The 24,934-nt window shown below is 45.5% G+C and overlaps 1 protein-coding gene across 10 annotated transcripts in view; it reads left to right on the forward strand.

The window, feature by feature from the left end:
• Positions 1-24,934, forward strand: part of LOC149372623 (uncharacterized) — a 517,038-nt gene that overhangs the window by 422,011 nt on the left and 70,093 nt on the right. For all 10 annotated transcript variants that reach the window (XM_089567161.1, XM_089567168.1, XM_089567166.1 and 7 more), the window contains one exon: positions 19,852-19,991. In XM_089567161.1, coding sequence (XP_089423287.1) covers positions 19,909-19,991 — 83 coding nt within the window. In that variant the 5' untranslated portion in view covers positions 19,852-19,908. The remainder of the gene's footprint in view (positions 1-19,851; positions 19,992-24,934) is intronic.

The following is a 24,934-nucleotide window of genomic DNA, read 5'->3' on the forward strand; positions in this document are numbered from 1 at the left end:
GAGGCGAAGCTTAACATCTAACCACACATCAGTGACCGCACTTTAGGTAAAAAAAGCGCCCCGTGAATTTTGACGGGTGTTCACAGAGATATGTGAGACAGTTACTGCGTAATTTCCTTTCCTCAAATACAATTTTCATTTCCTTCATTACGGGCCCTCTTTGTCTTCTTTCACTCCCACTTCCTCCCTTCCTCTACGGTGCGGTTCAGGTGTCCACCGAGATGACAGAGAATTACTGCGCCATTCCCTTTGAATTCAAAGGGCAAGGCATGGCGCCGAACGGGTGGTGGCGTTCCGTGGACCCCCTCGCAGCGCTTCAGCACGCTGTCGCGTTCCACTCCTAAAGGCGAAGCTTAAGCGTCATTAATTAGCAGTTAATTCGTATTCAGGCACTAATCAGTAATTAATTATTAATTAGTGATTCGTCATCACTTAGTAATTAGTACTCAATTATATGTGACGCCACCAGTGCCACAGAAGCAGCGAAAGTGGTTCGGAAAACGCTTTCGCCTCTACGCACTTTAGACAGTCAAAGTGCCCCTGAATTTTTTTAGACACATTGCTGTGTTCGTAAAATTTTAAGGCGAAAGCCTTTAATGCCTCATTGTTGTAAGCAGCAGTTGTCGACAGAAATGTCACGCTTTTCAATTGGTCGAAACGGTCGTGACGTCACAGTGCGCGAATTTCAAACGGGGCCAATTGTACTTTGGCTACTAACCATGCAACCAATTGAAGGGATCGTGTAGTGATGCTCCAAGTGAGTGGGACTGAGCTTAGTTAATTGCTTAATTACCCATTTAGCCTAATTAACTTTTCTAGTCAGGCCGTATAAATAAATAAAACCGAGTAGGAAATTGGTCGAGCTCGGGAATCGAACCCTTGTCTTCGGAGTGCGAGACGAGCATGCTATCCACTCCGCCATGCCAGCTTGATGGTTTGGAATGAACAAAGGCGCGTCTAGTGAATACGGTGTCTTCGCTCACTCCCATCCTCCTCCCTTCCCTTCCGGCGAGGTTTAGGTGTCCACCGAGATATGAGAGACAGATACATTTCCTTTCCTCAAAAACCAATTTACCGGCGAGCGAGGCGTAGAACCGAATGGGCGATGGCGTTTTATGGACTCCCTGGCAGCGTTGCAAGACGCTGTCGCGTTCCACTTGGAGGCGAAGCTTAACATCTTAACCACACATCAGTGACCGCACTTTGGGTCAAAAAAGTGCCCCCTGAATTTTGACGGATGTCCACCCAGATATGTGAGACCGTTACTGCGTAATTTCCTTTCCTAAAATACAATTTTCATTTTCTTCATTACGGCCCATCTTTGTCTTTCTTCTTTCACTCCCACTTCCTCCCTTCCTCTACGGTGCGTTCAGGTGTCCACCGAGATGACAGAGAATTACTGCGCCATTTCCTTTCCTCAAAAAGCGTTGCGTTCAAAGGGAAACGCATCGCGCCGAACGGGTGGTGGCTTTCCGTGGACTCCCTGGCAGCGCTACAACACGCTGTCGCGTTCCACTCGTAAAGGAGAAGCTTAAGCGTCATTAATTAGCAGTTAATTAGTATTCACGCATTAATCAGTAATTAACAATTAATTTGTGATCTGTCATCACTTAGTAATTAGTACTCAATTATATGTGACGCCACCAGTGCCATAGAAGCAGCGAAAGTGGTGCGGAAAACGCTTTCGCCTCTACGCACTTTAGACAGTCAAAGTGCCCCCTGAAATTTTGGTGATGAATGACTCACAACGCCATACAAGGACATGCCTGAAAATTGTTGCACGGTGTTTCTAATCACTGTAGAGCGCGCAGTTAATCATGTCAATTTCAAAAAAAAAATTTATTAATGCGAAATTTGGCAAACTATTCATCTCAGCCATCTTTACATATAAGAAAATTATTTCTCAACACATAAGAAAGTAGAAACCAACAAATTTTGAGGAATGGAAAAAGGCAGTAACTGTCTTCCTTATCGGTGATTTCAACTCCGCTGTGAGGGAAGAAAGGTAAGAGGGAATGAAGACAAGGAAGAGAGATTTAAGGTCCGTAGTAGAGTACTCCGGATAAATTTCGACCCCTTGGTGCACTTTAGCGTGCACTTACACTGACATCGCAAAGTGCACTGGCCATAGAGTTTCTTACTATTACCTAGAGGGAAAGCTGGCAAGCCGTCTATGGGAGTTTGCATGGAGACCACACGTGACCACCTCAGCCACCATGGGCGCTCAAAGCATCATGGGGCGGTGAGCTACTTGTTGCGGAACTGCCACTTTTGGCCAAAAAATAATCAAGAAATAAAGCTGTTTGATAGCTACAAACGTCCTAACATTCAATATCTTGTCTAATGATTGCAACAAACGAGCAGAAAAGCATTTAAGTGCAAAGTTTGCCTAAAACAAGACATGACTAGCTTTCCTATTGGCCAAGTGATGAACACTAAAAAAACTAATATTTCGTAATTAACAGGCGCACTTTTAAAAGTAAATATGTTTTAAAAAAAAATGTTGTTGTTTAGATACTTTAAGAGGTTTTTTAATGGCATTTCGGAAGAGTAAAACCTTTTATTGGCGTCGTGTGTCGTCGCGTCTTCACTACTATGGCTTTTACACACTGCGTTCGCGCGAAAGTCGTCTGCGCACACACGAACTACGTTTTCGGAATGAAACGCCTTAGTACTGCCACTCTGTGTTCCCGAAAAACTACGACTGTGCCGCAACAAGTAGCTCACCGCCCCATGATGCTTTGAGCGTCCATGTTGGCTGAAGTGCAGCGTCGCCAGCTTTCCCTCTAGGTAGTAGTAAGAAACTCTATGGCACTGGCTTGTGTGGTGGGCGGTGTCACTGCACGTTTGGACACGCCGACGTCGACGTTTCCTTCGAGGAGGAGAACAACGTATGCCACCGCAGCTGGTGAATGATGGATGGATGTTAAGAGCATCCCCCTTGAAGCAGGTTGGTGGCAGGTGCCACCATATTGGGTAAATGTTTTTTATTCCTGTAACCAATCTCACAAATTTAATGGTATTATCTATAAATTTGACATTTTTTATTACATATAAACTATATTGGTTTTAAGTTTGACCAATTTCTATTCTGAACTTGTATTCTTATGTCACCACCCTGCTTTTGAGACAACTATCTACCAAACTGTTGTTTTTTCACACGTCTACTGCAGACTCATTCAGATTACCTTTGTTATCCCTAAACTCTTGGGAGTTAGGAAGAGCGGCTGCGCCTGTAGCGCCATCTACTCCGACAAACTGGTGCTCGCCGTAATATTGTAATTATGTTCATAATGGCTGTAATCTTCTGATTATTAAGACGGTTACTGCCTTTTAGAAGGCTATGGTTTTCAAGTCGAAATAGATATAAATGTCTCTAATCTAGAACCCCAACTAAATAATCACCCCAATCTAGAACAGTGGTTGCTACATTAAGTTAGCTGTGAGTGCTGAAGTTGAAACTTGCATTGTAGTGAAAGTTGTTACAGCCTCAGTCGAGGAATATAGCCCTTCATTATACCTTAGGACCTACAGGGTCGCCTGTAAGAGCTTAATTACTCTGAAAATATTTAACTTATAAATGAAGTTATTTTAATTAAGGTTGAAAATTTATTTCGGTTTAATTCGGTTGCTACCTGGCAACCATAGCATGTCCCACGCTGGGTAGGTGGCAAAGTGGAGAGAGGAAAATCTCTCTTCACATTTAGAGGAGAGGAGGAAGACGGAATGTGCGAGAGGGAAGAGAAAGGATTGTAAGCGACGATAGGCTTAGCTGCTTGGTAGGTTTGGGCGAGAACTGAGTAATGCGCAATCGTAAGGTGGCTGCGACAGGAAAAACCCAGAGGGTAGCTACCATTGACGGATAAGATTATGACGCCTGGAATGGGCTACCTGAGGGTGGTTCCACGGCAGACTGCAGGTCTGTATCGCTAAATCAAAGCTTTGGCAGTTTTCACTTATTGCTGCACTAAGCCGTGAAGCCTAGCTCTATAGTTTTTCGGTTAAGGTTTCGATAGGACTCGCAAGTTAAAACCTGCACATACTAATCTTTCTGCGCAAGTTAGCACACTGAACATCGAAGGGATTCTCTTAAGTTCTACCTGCTTCACTTAAGATTGTTGAAAATGGTCTGCTCTTTGATTAGAGACAAAGTTTGCCATACGGCTTTCATAGAGTTATGCTGACATTTTAGCATGTCTACAGATGACGCACACATATAATACAAGTGTCATTTTTACTCGTAATCATTTTTCACGCATGCTTCAAACCAAAATTTTAAACTGCTGTGCGTGTCCTCATGAGAATTCACTTCTCAATGCGCTTAGCAGGCTTCAATTCGTAAACCTCTTCGGAAAGAGCGTTCAGCAGAAACCCCTAAGACTCAAGTACAAGGCCTACTGCGTGCAGTTTCTTTTTGAAGGGTATCGCTGCATTTAGCGTATTTTCTTTTGGTTATTGTTCTTCCGAATCGTTATAAAAGAGTCGCATTCACCTCTTCCTCTTGTTTTGTTTTCTGTTAATTTTCCTTCTTACATTTTTTTCTTTGACACCGGTGGAAGTCCTTACTTATTGAATCCCTGCAGTCGCTCAAACAGGAGCGAGTTCTGCGGGCGTAGGTCGGCTTCCGCTCGTGGCATTTCAGGCGTCGCAAATATTGCGCAGTTCCACGCGTCAATATCTACTCCTGTCATGGTTTCAGCTTCGCTAGGAATGCTGAACCAATCACCGGCAGCGTTCACGGTTGAGCGCTTTTGAAAATAAGAAGCGTGCTTGTCGCTTCCTGCACATACAAGAATTCTAAGCAAAAGGCTTAGCGGAGCACTCACTATGCATGCACTTTTGCATCGAAGTCGGCAAGCTGCAAGGTTTCGTACTTCGGTTTCTTTTTTTACTGCGTGAGTCATAAATGTTTATGGCAATGCTATTGGCGCCCAGAACATACCCCGCATTGAATCGATAGATAAATCGTTTGCAGTTAGGGTGAAAGATGACGTCATTACCGATATGCGTGAAGTTCGCCTGACAGCGAGACGAGGAGGATGAGGAGACTGCTCCGTGCGAGTCGAAATGAACTCCTGCTTGAGCAGTCCACACCAATTCTGGCAGGGTTGGGGACTCGTCGCATGTATAGTTTGCGCTGCAGAAGTGAGGGGCAGAGAAGACACAAATACAAATGCTACAATGAACATTCATTCAACGCGAACGAACACGATGCCCGGCACTCCATTAGGCACGGACGATAAACGTTGGCCGCGAATAGTTCGAGCACATGTGACTAGCGCATCTCATCGCAATTCCTGGACCCAAGCGGCCGTGATGCTTCGTGACCGCGCGGTGGTAAGGCCAGCGCCGAGCTTAAGCTGACAAGACAGTGTGTTGGGGGAAAAAAATTCCAAGCTATGCCCGGTCAGGATACTCTTCGCATACTTTCTGCCACAGGTGTTGTGGGCTACCTTCAAGCCTAAGTCTGTTAGCCCCCCAGCCCCCCCCCCCCCCCCCCCCCCTCATGATGTTGTTGATGTTGATGCTGTGGTTCGCTGTTTTACTGATGTTGCTTTTGGTGATTTTGATGTTAAAATTTTGCCCTCGAAAACGCGACACGTAACAGGTGGGCTTGTCCACACAGCGAACAATGCAAGACCTCACATCAATCAGATGAAACATGGAATAAAATCTGTGGATAAAAATTGAAATGTGAAAGTAAATTAAAAAACGATAAAGAAAAAACATCAGAAATTTATAATGAGAGAACAACGACGTCAAATTTGTCAGCGTGCTCTAACACCACGTGGAAGCCTGTATAGTACTGGTATTCACTCTTCATTTGCTTCCTCTCATATCACAGTGCCATTAGCGCAAATCGATTACCTCGTGGTCATCGATCGCAGCAGTCACCAATTCGTGGTCTAGACTACGATATCTATTCCCTGTAGTAACTGTGCTTCGTCAAACCCCAGCAGAAAGCCGCTTACTTTCTGCACGAAGTCATGCAAGTCTTTTGAGTGGTTTCACCTCCTGCTGCAACGACAGGCAGGAAACTACCTTCCCTGGGCACCCTCTAGTACTTGTTTTCTTCAAGAAACACAACGAAATAACCGGCGTGAGCACTGAATTTGTTGCTACGCGAGATTTATCATAGATGACCGGATACTGAACGCAATTGCTTTCTAAAAGTGAATATATATTGAGCCGTAATATTGTTCAATATCGAGTTCCTTGCGGCACTGCATGCTGAGAGAAAGCTTCCGAAATAACTCAACAGAAATAAGTTTTTATCATCAAACATTCCTCGTTCAAGTACCCACCTCTATGCAGCTCTCTGCATTTGCAAAGAAATTTCGCTTATGCATACGAAAACTAGCAACACACATGCATTCGGGAGTACTCCACGACCGCATCAGGACCGGAAATCAAGCTGCCCCAGTGTCTTGCTAAAGAAAATATTTCTATCATTTGTAGTCAGCTAGTGACTACAGCATAATCTGCCAAAATGTACGAATAGGCAATCACTCTTCTGCGTATATTCAACTAGTTATACTGCGACATATGCAGCAGACTGCACTATTTCGCGGGAAATTTCCTGAACCAATGGAATATCCTAATGGAAGACCTCTTCCCTGTCGTTTTTTTTTTTGCAAATGTACCTTTCTTGCATGCGACCAATCGTGGGCACCCTGTTCTCGTACGTTGCTCAACTTGCACTCAGGTAAAGTGCTGAAAGTAACGAATCTACAAGCGCATCCGTCAGCCGTCCGCCTGACTCGGTATTCATTGTCGTTCCTGTCTTATTTTGTACTCATCTGGAAGAGATGAAGCTGTGCGTACAGACTCGTATCACGCGCATTCTACATGGGCCTTTTTCCACGCGGGTCTCATTTGCATTCTTACATAAACTGAAAGCAGCTCGCAGTTTTCCCCTTATATTCTTTTCCACGGTCTGAAGCAAGCACGTTCTTGCCATGCTCGAGCGTTTTGCTACTGTGTTACACGCCCACATGAAGCGCGCAGAAGGACTGCAGGAACGACGAAGACGCCATCTGCCGCTAGACGCGAGTTGCAAGTGGAATGCCAATGCGAATCTTGCCTCCTATAAATCAAGCGCTCAAGAGACGGACGACTGAACTGCTCTCCCTCCGAGCCCCTGGGTGGGAGCATGTCTCATACGAATGGTAATGTATTTCTTCTATTTTTCACGGACGATATTGCGATTCGACTAGGAGCACTCGCATATGCTTCGCGCGCTTTCCCAGCGCTCTTCCCTCCGCCATCTTTATTTCCTTTCTGGCCCACGCCTCCGTAGCGAACGTTGCAAGATCAAAGGATTTTCTGATAATGCGTCGTGTGCAACTTGGGGGTAATTCTCCAAAGGTGCCTTGAACGTTCCGAGCGCTCATCACTTAGCATTGGTTCTAGCTTTAATGCCGCAGTCCGAGTGTTTTTCAGTTCTTATGCGAAAGGAACGGTCTGGTATGCGTGATGTAATTTAAAATCGTTCGTTCTGTGCGGAAATGGCAGCCGAACGGCTCCGGAGATGCTTCGGTCCGCGTCTTGATTCGGGGTGTTCCGGATCACGTGCGCCGACTACCTTAGAAATGTGGAACACGCGGTGGATCCATTTGGGTACCAGGTGCCGAATGGAACAAAACAGAATTCGTTCAGTGTGGAATAAGAACAGTATTAGCTGCTCTCGTCACAAGCAACTAATGCACTAGCTTGATATTAAAGCGCAGATGGGCGCGGAGACAAAGAGAACACCTAAAGACTATTTTCTTTGCGGGAAAGAGCTTTTTTGACAAGGTAAGTTGCTGGGCGAGTTGGTTCCGATATTCCATGACTACAGCGCAACGAACGGGACAAGAAGAAGGACACAAGCAGAGACCCAACACAGGGCTGTGTTGTGTCTCTGCCTGTGTCCTTCTTCTTGTCCCGTTCGTTGCGCTTTAGTCAGGAAAATAGCTGCATCGTAATCACGTGCATTACCGTTAGTTTGCGTTTTCAAATATTCACTTTGTAGTTATCCATTTTGCGTCCACTGAATGTTATATTCTAAATGCTTGCGAATATTTTGGCATCTATTGTATTACTAATAATATTGCTCTAGGTATTAACAGTACAAATTAACTTTTGCAACGCTATTTCTATTTTTTTGGTGGCGCTTTACATAACTTGTTGCATTGAGAAAAATTACGAGGGCACTGAAGTCTGCTTCAGGGAAGAAATGCGAAATCATTGCATTTGCTCCTACTGCTGCGTTTGACTACTACACCACTTCGGCAGTTTACGGTTACGATATACTACGCCACTTCGTTATATCCTGCCGCCGCGGTGGCTCAGTGGCTATGGTGCTCGGCTGCTGGCCCGAAAGACGCGGGTTCGATCCCGGCTGCGGCGGTTGAATTTCTTTGGAGGAGAAATTCTAGAGGCCCGTGTACTGTGCGATGTCAGTGCACGTTAAAGAACACCAGGTGGTCGAAATTTCCGGAGCCCTCCACTACGGCGTCTCTCATAGCCTTGGTCGCTTTGGGACGTTAAACCCCATAAACCAACCAACTTCGTTATATCTGGTATTGTTCGTTATGTCCAGTTTTCGGTTACGGCATAATACGACACTAAGAACAGCTGCGTCACGACCTTATATTTTGGCATGGATTGTGTTACTAATATTACTGATTTAGGCATTAACAGTGCGAACTCACTTTTGCATCGCTTTTTGTAGTTTTTTCGTTGCGTTTTAGACGACTTGTTACATCGCGCCGTCTTTTTTCTCTTGTTAGGAGGCCTCACCAGTGGTTCTTACCTTTGAACCTCCTCCTATATAGTTGAGTTTTATCGTAAAATAGTTCAACTATTCACAATTAACTATCGACCCTTGGAATATCATAACGCACTCGTAAAATATATTTGTTGCGTATTATATGATTGGCCAACGAAGGTCATATTTCTGTCGGAACAATTTCGTACTCTCTCTCACAACTTTCTACATTAGCGCAGCCGCCGTTCACATGTCCGTCAGTGGTTGTAAAGCAAGGTTTAGGTTGCTGTTTTGGATGATATGCCGACAAATGGCGTCTGGCGAGTGCACGCGTATGGAACGCTGCTACGTTACTGCACTGGGAGAATTGACAGAAAAGTGAGTGCAGTCGGAACAATCCTGCGTTAGCATATGACTACCCGGCGGATTAAGCATAAGCGCCAATTCGAGCGCACCGCAATGCATTCGGCATACGCTGATAATGCAATGCTCTCCTCACATATCGATGTTTCCCTGTCCACTCCCTCACTACTACTCTCCTTATCTCTCTGAAGCAAGTTCTAGTAAGCGCTACTTCACTCGCAAAGCTTAAAACCCCGAGGTATGTGGGAAGCCTCAACCTTTGACCTTTGACGGACCTCCAACGTCAGAGGTGGCAGAGGCCTTGCTCAGCTGCTCCATCAACGCACCCCTCCCCCCCTCACCCAGGGTGGTGAGAGTGGGAGAGGCTCGGGACACCACCGGTCGACCAGCCCCGGAGCAGCCTCTTCCCGCATAATCCCTCTCTCGGTTTAACGCCGCTGTTGCCCGAGGGAACCAACTCCTCACCTTGCGTCGTCGGCGCGCTCCGCAATCTCCGCTCCCGATCCGCGAGAGTCGTCGGCGCTAGGATCACGCCGCGTCCTCGTGACAGCAAAGCAACTCTTCAGGCACAGCGCGCAAACGATACGCACATCTGCAAATGAAAAGAGAAACAGAAATATACTGAGGAGGAGTGCGCATAGCTAATCAAATGCTTTCGCACGACCTACTCGGTTTAACTACGTTAAAACCTTACCATTTTTTGCCTCCTTTCTCACTTTTCCGTCTTCCTCTCAAACGCGATTTGCTCGCGGCGCCACGCCTGTTGACGTTTCTTCCGAATGAAATGCAGCGGTGAACGGCGGCCGCGGAGACAAGAGCCGTCTATCAAATTCCTCCCATTACGCCACGGAGCCGTCTCTCGGATGCGCTACGAAGCTCCACCCCATCAAACACTGATGATTTGGTCTTTTTAGATTAGTCGGTTCTCCTGCCTAATTTGCTCCGTAGTTCTACAAGGCAACCCGCGTTCGCCCGAAGAGCCTTATTTAGTTAAGTCTTTCATACACTAGACACCATGGAGCTCCGAATATCAATCGAAGACGTGCCGGGGTGCTGCTCTTCAGGTGAGGATCCTCATTAAGGGTGCGATAACGCTCTCACTGTCAATCCTACAAATAAGCAGGCAGAGAAATATCGTTCCTCTTTTCCGGTGCAGTACTTTAGATCAGAATCGCCAGACAGTTTTTGTAGTTCAGCATAGTGCGGACAACAAATAGCTAGGGTATTCTAGAGCAGCAGATCCGTGTATATGCATGACCCTCATGCCGGACGCCTTCAGACCCTTTCTCTAACACTTTTTGCTAAAACTAAGCTGAGAAACAATTAGCTTTCTTAGTAGGCTTTCCACTTCCACTTGCGAACTTGGATTATATAAGAAATGGTGTTCACTTTATTGCTTTTGCGTTTAGATTGCAGTGACCAAGGCACCGACATGGAGAAACTCGGGACGTGAAGCGCCGATTTGAACCTGTACATTCCACATCATCTCGAAGGCTACATCACAGCGCTCTTTATCAACATTTTCCCCTTGCTTCGTTTGGGAGTGCACTTATCGCCGAAAGTTCAAGTTGAGAAAGGAAAAAAGGAAGAGAAAGAAAGTTTCAATGTCTTGAATAGCGGAGAGGTCTCCCGGAACAATGTCTCGCGTACAATTCCGCTGGGGAGAAGGGGTAAGGGAAATAAGAAAAGACAGAAGAGGGTGATAATGTCAGTGTATGATGTCGGTTGGTTTATTGGTTGACCAACCGACATCATACACTGACATCATCACCCTCTTCTGTCTTTTATTTCCCCTGCCCCTTCTCCACTGCGCAATTGTACGCGAGACATTGTTCCGGGAGAACTCTCCGCTATTCAAGACATTGAAACAGAGGGCGATGATGTCAGTGTATGATGTCATATTACAATAAGCTTCACGCACGGTGTCCTGAACGTACGCTCAAGAGTACGTCACCTGGCCTTAAAGGCGCACTGGGGACAAATTAAAGTTGGCCTGCATCAATGTGCTTCGGCTTTCGAACAACAGAGAGGCCACTATCACCGAAAACGTCGTTTTAATATGGTATAAAGACCGGTGTCGCCATCACCGGCTGATATTGCAAGTGAACTTCGTGCGTCGACGCTGAATTTTCTGCGCAGATACCAGAGCTTATGCTACATGGACACGCACTTCAAAACGGCCACAACCAGCCCTTCTCGTTGTACCAGGTAACCGCCGCAACCACGGCGACCGGTTATCGACAATGGTGGTTGAAGGCATCTCTCGCTTAAAACTTGGTTTGGTTTGGTTTGGTTTGGTTTGGTTTATTAGTGTTTAACTTCCCAAAGCGACTCAGGCTATGAGGGACGCCGTAGTGAAGAGCTCCGGAAATTTCGACCACCTGGGGTTTCTTATTGTGCACTGACATCGCACAGTACACGGGCCTCTAGGATTTCGCCTCCATCGATATTCGGCCGACTCGGCCGGCATCGAACCCGCGTCTTTCGCGCCAGCAGCCGAGCGCGGTAACCACTCAGCCACCGCGACTCAATGGAATCAATTGGCAATGGTGATGTCTGGAAGCGTCGATACTCAGACATACAGTATACTTCCTAAGGCCAGAAATAAAGCGGTAAACGAAGGAGACACAGACAAAATTGATGGGCGATGACGGTGGTTTATTCGTTTATCTCCTGATTTATTATTTATTTATTTGCTCACGCTGAGGTTGCCAGGGAATCACAGGCGGATGTGACAACATCAATATTAAATTGTAGATGTAGGCGAAGAAACAACTAATAACACTCGTCTTAGAGGCGCTAGGCACTTTCTGAAAAGTACCATGAATATCTTCACGAAATAGAACACTTCCGGGACCTCTGCAGTGACATGAGAGCATGATTTCAAATGACTCAAATTTGCACTGTGAAAGATTTGGGAGGTCATTCTGTGTTACATTCTGGACGTTCAAATTCATTGCTGGGCCCACTACAAAATCGAGTCACCGCGTCCTATTGTAGGCCGCGATTATCAAGGAAGCACTTCAGACATCATAAGGCCCTCTGTTTCATCGTCGTTTATTTGGCGTCACCTGGAGCCAGACTGCTGCAGAATAAAACATCGTGAAGGGAGAAAATATCATGGCGGTGAAGCAAGGCATTGAGCGTCACTCGCAGACGTCGTCATAAACACCATCGAATGAGAATAAACATTCACAGACTACTGCTGAGCACATTTTAGATGAGTAGGAGAGTAGTTTCCAGAAGAAATATAATACCCAGCTGTGAAGCAAAGCAAATAATTCTGAGTTCTAATTTACTTAAACACAAATAAAATGTTAGCACCTTTGCAAAGTCCCGGCCGCGGCGGCTGAATTTCGATGAAGGTGAAATTCTAGAGGCCCGTGTACAGTGCGATGTAAGTGCACGTTAAAGAACCCCAGGTGGTCGAAATTTCCGGATCCCTTCACTACGACGTCCCTCATAGCCTGAGTTGCCTCGGGACGTTAAACCACAACAAACCAAACCAAACCTTTACAAGGTGTTGCTGCTTTCTTCGAGGTTGCTGCTTTCTTCGAGAAAGGTTGCTGCTTTCTTCGAGAAAGCAGCAACAGCAGCATGAAAATGTTATTAAAAAGTCAACTAGTTTTTCGTTGCTTTGTCAACGCTGCACAACTCCGTAAGAGATAACATAGAGATCGGAGCGCTTCAGTTCTTCTTGACCAAGGCAGCAAAGTGGAGGTTAGTTGATCCGATCAGGCCTTAGCATTAAAAAAAAAATGCGCAGAAGCAGAGATTTCTGCACGGAGCACCTTCAAAATGACCAGAAGGGTAGGCTGCGCGATCGTCTGCTGCGGGGGCAACACGCTGATTCTGAGGATAATCTGTGGAGTGTATCGTGAAAAATGTAAACATAAATCTTTGGCGACCTCTCTATTTTTGCGACGCTGGACGGTGGCGAGAGCTACGAAAGGGTGTTTTTGCTCAATAGTGCAAGGCACAAAACCGCTCGGACGAAGGGTCATGTCTCGGATACTGGTTATCCGGGATTCAATCTTTCGCGAGATGATCGCGATAACCTCAGGCACCGTTCACTCGCTTTCGCACACCGCAATATGCTCCGAAATCCCAGCAGGACAAACTTTATCAATCTGAAACGTAGAAAACTTAGGCCGAGGCTCTCTGTCGGCACTGAAATATTCACGCCTCATGGCAAGAGTCCCACGCAACATAGTTTACAACAGACTGGAATTATTCAGTACAATTTTGCACTGAAACAAGCGGATGTTGTCTGCCTCTTAGCCCCGAGGCTGTCCTCTTCCATCGGTGCCTAATACACTGCGGAGACCAGAGGCATGATTCCCTAAATGCCTCGTATAGACTGGGTGTCCACGTTTGACCTTAATCTCGGCGACGCCCTCTCGCGTGGAAAAAGCCCGTTCATAGCGCCTCGGGTCGTAAACACGCCCTCGATCCGTTTCTTTTGTTTTGTGTATTGAGCAGACTGACCGCCGTTGCTTTCAGTCGTTCTGTCATACATGATTATACCTCTTATGCGAGTGGTCACTACGATTATAGTAGATCTCGAAATAGCCTCCTCCGGTATCTACCGAAGACAACAAGCTTATAGCCTGCTTCGAGCAAGTAAATATAAAAAAAAAATGGCCACAAATTGGACAGAGGGAAGAAAAGCAAGCGCAGCAAGAACATAAAATATCAAGTCTGCAAAGGGGTCTAAGTACTTTCTCCTTCACAAGTCCGTAACTTTCTTTCCCTTTAAATCCGCACATGTAACGCAAAGGTCGCACTGGAATTTCGGAGAACGCAGGAAACGCCTTAAGACATCAATGTAACGGGACCTATTTAGTCCACTTGTCGCATGAGTTTACCCAGTACGCAGTTCTTAGCAGCATGTCCATCGTAGACGACGAAAAAGACGTCATCCATCTGCATGTCACTAGCCTCGAAAAATGGTTCAAATACATTTCAAAACGCAGTGACGACCCAATGTTGTTATTGGAATTCAGTTGTCTCACACTCATCGTCGCCGATGAATGTCTGCCCTCTTTACAAATGGTGGATGTGCCTTTCCTTCCTTGAGACAGGGAGCTCATTGTTTTCGGCACTGCAAAGACAGCGCTGGGAGGCACCCTAACCGTATGTCGCCACCCTTTATGAGAGAATTTTATTGGGTTTTAGAGTTTCCGCCTATTACCAAGTTTGCGGTTCCCAACACTAAAGTTTATCAGGTGCATTATTTTCACATATCCCAACGTGTCTTCAAAAAGCTACGGCACACTTTATTTCAGCGTTCAATTCACTATTCAAACCAATTAATTACTTTTTGTCGCACTGAAATTCCTGTTAAAAACCAAGTACTGGATGCACAAAGAAAGCAACCAAATAAAATAAAAAATCATCCGCAAACAAAAACTACAAAGCTTTGGGCTGTGAGGTTACCAGACGCACGAAGAGCGGTATTATGCAGTGGCTGCTGTATTCAGTAGGTAAAAACATGGTGAAATCTTGGTTAGGGAGAAAAATAAATGCGTCATAGTGAGGAAAGACAACTAAAAGTATGCCTTTTAGATCGGTGTACTCGTGCAAGATCTCAAATAGGTTTAATAGAATAAAACACGACTGTTGTAATTTCGACACTGCTCAAGCTAAGACGCTTATGGAAGCGCGTCAAGAGAGAAATATTTGAGAAGCGGGATCATTCTCGTAGAACCATAGTTTTTCGAGAAGACAAGACTAATCAGGAGATATCATAGACACTGCATATGCACGGGCAAGGTGCAGGTCACCACATAAGTAAGCCATCCCTGAACCTATAGCACCAGCTTATTAACCCAAAACTGGGTAATATGATGCACAATTGGCTCTTGAAAATCTCCATTGCATTTTCAATTTTTCTCTATCTCAATATTTTTCTGGTTCTAAATCTCTGACTTTATACGTTACTTTCCGTTTCTTGCAGCTTTAAATCAGCTTGATTGCTTTTAAAGTAAATTTTAGATTGTTCTGCTCCGTCTATACCGATCTATCTCGCTAACTAATCATCCCGTGGAACTAATTACAAGTTCACTGAAAGCTCCAATCCAAGAGAACAACTTTTTGTCCCCTTACGATGGGATACATGATGATTTCGTATCTTTAAACTTATTACATCTCACACAGAGGCGAGCATTATGCGGCCTCTCTTAACATTACCATTCGTCCCATTATCTCCCATTTGCCTACAAAGATGTCTCATGGCGTCAAACTTTGTGCAAGGACGTGCCTTATGACACGCATTTACTCGGTTACCCTTGTTAAGATCCCTTATTAACGGAAGTTTCAAGCTCCGACTAGTGTCACATGAATTTACAGTCACGCCCACTGGACTACGTGTATTAACCCCTTATAAGCACAACTTAAGCTCGCGTTAACTTTGCTGTAACACAACACAAACCGATTCAGAATTGTTTGTCAAACGGGATCACGGTCACTTGCGACTACGATCAAAAGAGAAAGAACACACGCTGGTTTTTCCTTCATTTCCTTTTAGATCACGCCTTTCTTTAATAAAATTCGCAACGCCTTCCTGTCGGGTGCGTATTCTTATTGAAAGAAAATATCCTCGAGTGTTCCACCGACATTTCCTCTTAAGCGCAGACGAAACGTTGCCGGCCAAAGACTGACAACGTCATCATATTTCTATTCCCTTGCCACACGCACCGAAGTGCTGAAAGGGGATCCGCGCTTCTTCCCTGTCCGTCTCCCAACACACACACACAAAAGAAAGGCAGATCAGGGGTTGAAAGCGGCTAGAGATGTGAGGGCCCTAAACAAAAGAATGCCGGGCATCGCACCAGCGTTCTCGTCACGTTCCTGAATCATTTGTCCACACTTCCTCTCGCTGAGGCCAGCGGGCTCCGATGCACCCGAAGGCATTATAGATAATCGAACAAAGCACGGAGATCAAGCACACTGGAAAAAGTATTCTAAAAAATGCGAGGGCCTCGCGGGGCGGATGTATAGCTGACTTGAAGATTCTTTTTATAAACCCTGATTCTACTATTTACGGCTTCTCGATTTCTCGAAAGCGGTGTGCGCGCCCAGCGTTTTAACACGCGGTTTACTTTGTCTTTTGTTTTTTATGTTTATCTGTTTCGTATTCGCTTTTGCTCCCTGCGGGAACCCGGTGCCCCGTGGCCTGAGGCGATGACGGCCGCACTCAGCGCTGGACGAGCTTGGGGGCCGAACGATGGTCTTGTTTTGCTACAGCCGGGTCTCTGCACTCGGGTGGGGTAAGAGTCAGACGTAGCATGGGTAGAGAGGGAGAAAAAATGCCGTCGAAAAAAACAACACGGTGTTATTTTCGAACCAACCTCATCCGGCTGAGTACGTTGTTTATGCTGGCTTCTCCGTAGAAAACGGACCTTGAAGCGGCTGCTGGGCTTCTGAAGAGATCTCTCTCTCTCTCATTTATTTTTATGTGTTTTATTTTACCCGATGTGCAACAATGGTAAATTTGTGAGTGAGAACAACTGTCGAGAGGAGAGCAAGAAGTTCACCTTCTTGCTCTTTATTTAGTTATTTTAGTTTGTTCTTTCGGTGGTCTTGTTTGTTCACAGCTTTTGCGAGATTTTATTTGGGTTTGCGCAACCTACACCTTCACAACAACATGTACCAACTAGGCCGAACCAAAGTTTTATTGAAGTTTATTTGGAAGGTTGAACGGTCCGAATTGACATATGGGGTATGAGGGGCACCATAGTGGAGGGCTCCGGTTAATTTAGGCCAGCTGTGGGTCTTTAACATGCATTGACTGCTTCTGTTGCTTCGTTTGGGCACAAAACAGAGTGAATAGGTGAAACTTATCGTACGCGAATGTTCGGTTGTCATTCCTGTTACTTCTTGTCTTGGAGCAGTTGGGAATTATGTTCATGCAACGCAACACTAGAGAAAGAAACCCGTCAGCAAAGTGGCTTTCAGAACTCCGAGAGACACAGGAAGAAGTTTGGAATAATGCCATGAAAACTTTACTCGTGTTAATTTTCAGAAACATGTGGTAAAAGGCCTGCCTTGGTGGCTCAGTCATTATTCTGCTCGGCTGCTGATCCCGAGGCGCAATTCGATGGAGGCGAAATGTATGGGCTCTTACTACCTGAACTACCTGAACCATCCCCTTCGCCCCTGTTTCTACTATTGTTGCGCCTTTTCTGTCATGTTACTGGGGGAGCATTTGGTCGATACGACCACGCCAGTATCAGCAGTAGATCGTCAACAGCAGTAGCGATGACGTATGACGAAAGTGCCGGCCGGCAACCAAGGTCTCTATGTAATTACATCTACTGGCTTCATTATCGACTACTACTTTGACGCATTTGCTGTGGACTTTTTTTTTCTTCAAATGTATCTGTCGCTTTGCGACACCCTATTATTTTTTACTTTATTCAGGATACCCTCGAGGGCCTTTATTTTGGGTCTGTATTATCTCATAAGTCCATAAAACAAGTTAAACGGCGAGCATATTCATGAAAAGAGAGAAGAATAGACATTTTAGAAAAAAAATGTGTGATTGTTGAGCAGAACAATTAAAAAGGCATAAAATGATCAAGTGACTTTGATCTTATTCTTGGTGACTACTACTTATTCACATTGCCATGCTATTCATGCGTGCGCAACTCGTGGAATTCAACGTCTTGATTGCGTGTACATTGCTCACCTCTTTATCGCGCATTATAATTTCTCGACTCCAAATTACCGCTTGCAGCAAGTGCAAAGTTTTAAGATTTGCAGCGAGCACCGGTACACTGGCATAATTGTTGTCCCACCCACTCGTTGCACCAAGTATAGTTGCTGAACCGCGGTCGCATACGGACACCACTGCTTGGCTTCAATTATGTGCGCACAGTTTACACCGTTATCTCTCCATATTGGGCACATTGTGTGTTCAAAATGACTAAAGTCTCACGAAGTGAGACTGTGCAGGCGCCTCCGTAGCCCCTCCGGGCTTTCGGGCTCAAAAACTATAATATCTCAGTGCACGGCGCTTATCTTTCGAAAAAACGCTTCGAAGGCAACGGGTGAGCCTGGATAACGGGGGTGTTCCAGCACGTTGTTTCGATCAACTGGCCTCAGCAGGCCAATGCGGAGAAGCAGTGGACCGGCTACGCAGGCGATTGTTGCCCGCAACAATGAGCCGTCTGGATTCAGTTCACTTGGCCTATCTGGCTTGGTATCGAATCCTGCCTCCTCTATTTTCTTAGTTATATGTTATGTTTTGGCAGGTACAGTAATAGTTAGGAAGAGCATTGGCGGCCTACGTTATTGATTAGGCAAACTGAAGGGTTCACATTTTTCTGTGAAAACTACATAGCCAGTTCAGCCTTAAAATATCATCCACTAAGGAAGTGCTTCCAGCCGCCGTTTGTTCTAAGTTTCTACAGATATGATTAAAGCGCAGCCAGTGTGATTAAGTGCGTATAGAGAGCTTGTGCGGTACCCAGACGTAAATAAAGGCGTCCCACCACCGGACGAAAAAACATATACGGTCAGCTTGGGGGGCCGGCCCTTGTTGTATCCTCCGGCTTTTTGTTTATCCTCCTGAACATGCAGCGCTGACAGACGAGGGACGGAGGAAGACCGAGATACACAGGGCGCTTTTTGTTAGTGTCACCTCAATCATGCGAAGGAGTAGCATTTCAGCCTTTTCGGCGCCTGATATTCAATCATACCCTCTTCAGATCCTACCGCCCACACATGAGTCTCAGAGTCCGCGTTCTAAAGGCATAATGATTTTAATGCGGCTGCATTAAAAACATCATCGGGGGGAAAATGTGTCTTTGGTCATAAAATATGAACATTGGCTTGAAGGAAGCGACATTACCAGAGCGGATTAATCACATTGGCTACAGGGAAAGGGCGTTACCGGGGTGAAAGTGACGTCAGTTCCGCTGAAGGCATCAACAGCTTTTAATGTTAAACACAGAGGATAATTAGATGTCCCTCTGAGTTTTTTTTTTATTTGGGCACTTTGTTATTACAGGTGTGACGCGAAGGTAGCTATGACTGCGCGGTCATCAACTCTCCGCACTCTTTCCTTCCCCGTCTCTCATTTTCTTCCTGCGAGAGCGGGTTCACGAACTTTGCATGTCTTCTAAATCACATAAGTTGCGCGAATCACAGCACACTGAACAAAAATAAAAGCAGTTTTCGAGAACTTCATTTTTCACCTGTACATCAAGGCTTCTGTGACAAGCTTTTCTTGTGGTACATCATGTTTCTAGGCGTAAGGCGAACTCTGCCCCTAATAATTTACATTTCAACTGAGCCATGCCACACAGACTTGTGGCAAGAGTGCAGACTGCTCTTTGGTGAAGTGGGAACAGCATACTCCTGTCATGGATAGTGTACGATTCCGTCTAGCTCATGGCTGGCTATACTACGCCAAAGTCTTGTGTCTTCGAGGCAAAATATTCATACTTTCTCCTATTTTCGATGGCGACACATTCAACTGGTGGTCGTCATCGCGTGTTGCTGCCCATGATTTTATGAATTAATACTGATGAACTTTAGCTACCAGGCACGCATGCAAGAATGATGTGCGATGGTTTGAACTGATGTGAAGACGATGATGAAAAATTAAAGGGCGAATTTCCAGGTTTAAGAATTTTTAAATCCAAAAGTTTCACTTCAGACTTTTTCAATTTACTTTGGCTCCCTCACTCCTAGTGTTCTGAAATACTTTTTCCTTTCTTCTGCTGCAGCCACGGCCTCCCTCCTCCCGGCTCCATCGCAGCGACTACAGAAGGTGAAGTGAGCCAATGTTCTTCTGTTCTCGCCTCTCACTTTGGAGGTTCTGGGTTCGATCACCAGTGCCTTCAGGTGTCCAGCGGTTTTCTAATAGGTACGAGATTTCCTTCGGCGTGGTGCTCAGCTTTTCTAGGCTAAAATGCCTCGAAATAGGAAACACAGCATACTATTCTTTGCAGGACTCCACGTTTCAAGATTGAGAAATACGGCAAATACATTAGTGTACGAGAAAGCCCCTTGAGTGTAACCGATGGAATAAATTTAAAAATTTTGATTCGCGTGGGAACGCTAGTAGATGGAACATTCAGATTTTACAAGGCTAATTTTTCTGTACCAGTCGGTCTTTAAATACTGTCGTATTGGTTTCTTAATACAGATACCTGTTCTTTTTCCATCAGTGCGAAAGATAAAATACAAATCGTCTCTTGGGAGTTGTAATTTCAGGCCGCCACGGGTGAAACTTTTCTGTCTTCCTTCGCTTCTGTATATACCTACCAAGGTATATATTTTCTGCGTTTAGTTCCTAAACGTTTAACACCTTATACTTGCAGTATGCACAATGCGTCCTTTTCTTTATTTACTTGATGCATTCGCCAAGAAGTAAGCCCTTAGAGGGTCATAAATCGGGTGAAGTACGTCTAGTACGGTAGTATGCGTTTATGTTAGTTTTTCGGAAACTAACGCTAAGTGTGCACACGCAGGAATGTTCCCAACGCAAGATACAGAAGCTGTATAACCGCAAAAAAAAAAAAAGAAATAACGTTCTGCGTGAACTCTTTAAATTTCTTACAACTGCCTCTTTGATACGCTCTGACGGGGGAGAAAAAGCAATCGGAGAAAGCGGGGGGGGGGGGGGGGGGGGGGGGGGGGGGGCTGTAGTTCGCGAGCGAACTAGGGACGGTAGCGTTAGGCAAGCTCCTTTATTCCATGTCTGAAATTCTTCGTGCAAAAATTCCTAACCATTTCACTTCTATTCTTCTCTCTCTCTTTCTACTAGGCAAGCACTTTCATCCAGGTCCGTGTACCCCGTTTTCTTCTTTTTTTTCTCATCTTCAACTCGGCATTCCGGTGGACCAAGTTACCTCAAGCACGCGCACACGTGTGACGCAAAAACTATGTTTGACTAGGTGTTAACGGGTTTTAACCGTTCATTTCTTTTTTTTATTATTATCTCCGAGCTGGGAACGAGCAACTTGTTCTGCGACACCGCAGGCGAGGTGCCCGTTTACCCATGGCCGTGCGACGTGTCAGGTGCAGGCCACTTCTCCCATATGCGCCAGCAGCGCGCGGTGCCGGGAGACCCGCGGCCAGCGAGAGATTAAACGGCCGCACGCAGTGGTCCGGGGAGTCGGGAGCGAAACCTATTTGCGAATTGACCATTTTTCACGAGGCATAAAGAAGAAGAGAGCGCGGCGGCGTCGTCTATCGCCGCTCGCCCACAACGACCGGCGCGTGCGGGTAGCGCCAAAGCGGCTCCTCGAAATGAACAGTTGTTCGCGACGGGTTGCATCTGCACCGTCTCGAAATGGGAGTGCTCTTTGGCGGCAACCAACAAAGTAACAGATCAACCCGGCGGGTGTCGTTGCAGCACCGGAGGAGGAGGATGCTGAGGAGGAGACGGAGGAGTATGGTTTGGGGGAAGAGGAGGACGGAAAGGGTGCGTGTGCGCCTCAGTTGATAATGCCCGCGCCTTCGAGCGACGATTGTGGTGGCGCGGTGCATGAACCACGATCTTTCGCAAGAGCGGCGTAGGGTACCGCTCAGTGGGCAAGGTTGGGGAGTTTCGAACAGCTGTCGAAACGAGCACACGAGTGGCTGAAGGGCTTTTGCACCTTCTGACCAATATCTGTGCGTTTTTTGCTGTTTTTTTTTACCCGCGTCAATCCCTGTTTGTGCTTTAGAGCCGTTTTTTTTAAATTTGCCTGCGTCTAAAACTACCGTGTATAGAGTGTTAATACTGCATTAAAATTGCGCACAGCCATCAAAATTTTCGTTGCTTTGCTGTATCTATATATTCTGATGCCTCGTGTTGAAGACACAGCAGCAATGGGAAGAAAATGTGTCAGAAAATTAACAATTAAATATCTAAAAAATAATTGAACAGACCGATATGATTAGTTGTTCGCTTAACAAGTGCTTCTATTTTTAACTAGTGCGTTGAACAGAAAAGTAGTTCCATAGTTGAGCCGTCAGTGAAAGAAAATAATTCAGGGGGCACTTTGGCTCTCTAAAGTGCTGCAAGGCGAAAGCGTTTCCTGGCGCACTGTTTGTTTGTATTTACTTTTTTATTTTTCATATTCTTTTTATTTTTGCTCCTATCTTGTTTTTATTGTTTTTTATTTTTATTTTCATATCCTATTTTATTTTGCTTTTATTTTTGCTCATTTTCTTATTTTTATTTTTCTTTCCTTCACTTTATTCCTTTTATTTTATTTATGAAACTTATGCATTCACTAGATGCGCCTTTATTCATGCTGGAACCTTGAGCCTTCGTGGCGGAGTGGTAGCGTCTCCTCTTCAAATGCCAAAGGCCCTGGTTCGATTCCCACCCTCGGCGCAGTTTCTTTCTAAGCAGTGACGCCAAAAGGCGGACAAATCTGCCGATGCGTCTGTCGACACGGCTGCCGACGCGTCTGTCGACATTCCTGCCGACGCGTCTGTCGACATTCCTGCCGACGCGTTTGTCGACATTCCTGCCGACGCGTCTGCTAACGACAGTATGAGGCATTAAAGGCTTTCGCCTTCATAAAATTTTAAGCGGAGTATGTGTGACCTAAAAGCTTAACATATAGTCGATCAGCCCGTCTATACGCGCTCGCACTGGGTGTAATGATACAATGATGATCATAGCTTTACAGTTATGTAAAGCTAGGATCACAACCGCTTCTGGTGTTTCTCATCGCTTCTATCTTAATACACTGCATGCGAGAATGGTATCTTTCCCTGTGCGTGGGACGAAATGTTCTCCAAATTATCAACAGGCTTGTAACAACGACATATTTAGCGCAGCCTTTTCCGAACCATGATTAGGCTTTTCTGAACAATGATTTGCTAATTACGCTGTCCTGCTGAGTAAGTCAGGTAATTAATTACGGAGCATAACTGAGTATCCGGAGAGGCAAAGCAGAACTTTAGGTCTGAAAATCAATGTGATGAAAAGTCGTTATGTTCGACAGCCTGCAGAGAGAACAGTTTACCTAGGCACCAAGGCATTCGAATACGTCTACCTGAAGCAAGTACTGGTAGCAGATCTGGGCCACTACATTGAAATAGCTAGAGTGAATTGGAATGGGTGGTGTGCATTTGTAAGATACTCTTAGGTCATAAATAACAGCATACTAGAATCCCTGAGGAGGAGAGTGTATATGTATAGTAGTTGTATCTTTCCAGTCGTGATTCATGCGACGAAAACATGAAGGCTAACGAGAGGGCTTGAGATTAATTTGTGAACAGCGCAACGAGCTGTGCACAGGAAATTCAGTGCAATGTCAAGAGACAGGAAGAGGGCCAGAGTGGATCAAGAAATAAACTTCTATTATAGCCTATTTGAAGTCATGAACAGGAAATGAACATGAGCAGGGAGTGTAAAGCAAAGCGAATATAACCGATGGCCCGTCAGCGTTACAGAGTGGATTCCAAAAAAATTTAAGATGTGCCAATAGCACATTTGAAAACCGAATCGAATGTAGGGTTAATTGGAGGTCATTGCGAGATGCTTTTGCCTTGCCATGCACGCAGTTTGGCTGGAGGTGATGATGATACTGTGCTGCCGATAGAGCACGTTAACTGAAGGTCGGCAGGCTTTTGGGCAGAAATTCTTGGTGTCCTCGAGTACAGATTGTCCATGTCAGCTACTGTTCACCCGTCAAGCGCCTTGCTAGGTGTTCCAAAACTACGGTTAGTCCCTGCGTGCCCTAGTCTCGTTCAAACGCCACTCACAACAATTGGGAAAACCTTCACAAAGGCAATACTTTATACATTACATTTCTAGTAAAGATGGATGTTCCCTTATAGGCGAGAACTGAGTGCTAAAATCAGACCACATGTTTGAGAACAGAAAACATGTAATGCAGTTGAAGACAGATTACAGGTCCTAAGCACGACGCATCCATTTTCTTCTTCTCTGTTTTAACAAACACAAAATCAATATTCCTTGGTCAGAACTTGACCACCCATGTTGTCCCTTCCGCGCCTCGGAGATTGCCAGACAGCCACAGGTCTCTGCCATATTATTTCGTAATGTTCATGGTGAAGAACAGCCGTAGTAACAATAGATAATATTCGCCACCGTCCCACCATTACATAAAGCGCCGTTGTGTTGTCCCAGAGCCATCGGACGAGTTGATCCGCAGTCCGCCCGGCTGTGGTGCCCGGCGACATTGTAGCGAGGGGAGCATCAGAGCTGGGCTGGTAATTCCCGCGAACATTATGCACTAAACTATCGCTCAGAACACATGGAGAGCTCAGACGAAGACGCAGAAGTATGAAATCAACGAGTTCTTAGAAAATCATCCAGAACGAGCTTGAACGAGGGCCAGAAAGTGCTCTCTCAGATATTTCGTGTCATTAAAAAAAAAAAAGAAAGGCGGAAAAATTTTTCGGGGACAGCTGCGATGACGGCGCCAACTGTTCCAACATTTGGGACAAAACTGTGGCGCTCAAGCGACCACTATAATGTCACAGGAGTCAATACCCCATGTGCCGGAGCTGGGAAGTTTGGCGAATCATTTCACACAGCATAGATGTAGAGACGCCGTTCAGTATGGACGAGTGACCATAAGCGCGACCATAAACAAAAGGCATAAGCGTTGAAAGGCTAATAAATATGGTTCTGCACTCTACATTTCGTGAAAGATCCCAGAGTCCACTCATACGAATACGGCGTGGTTTGTTAAGCCCCGAAAATACTGGCACAACTACACACAAATTGCAGGTGACAGTTATATTTTGGTAGTAGAAACGTACATATGTCTTTCTGGCTGGCGCTTGCTGACTTCTAGAATGTTACTCTTGATGTCGGTATCCTGTTAAAAACGC

This window comes from Amblyomma mixtum, chromosome 1, assembly GCF_055824585.1.
Source record: "Amblyomma mixtum isolate Tamu chromosome 1, ASM5582458v1, whole genome shotgun sequence".
In the NCBI taxonomy this organism is placed as follows: Eukaryota; Metazoa; Arthropoda; class Arachnida; order Ixodida; family Ixodidae; genus Amblyomma; species Amblyomma mixtum.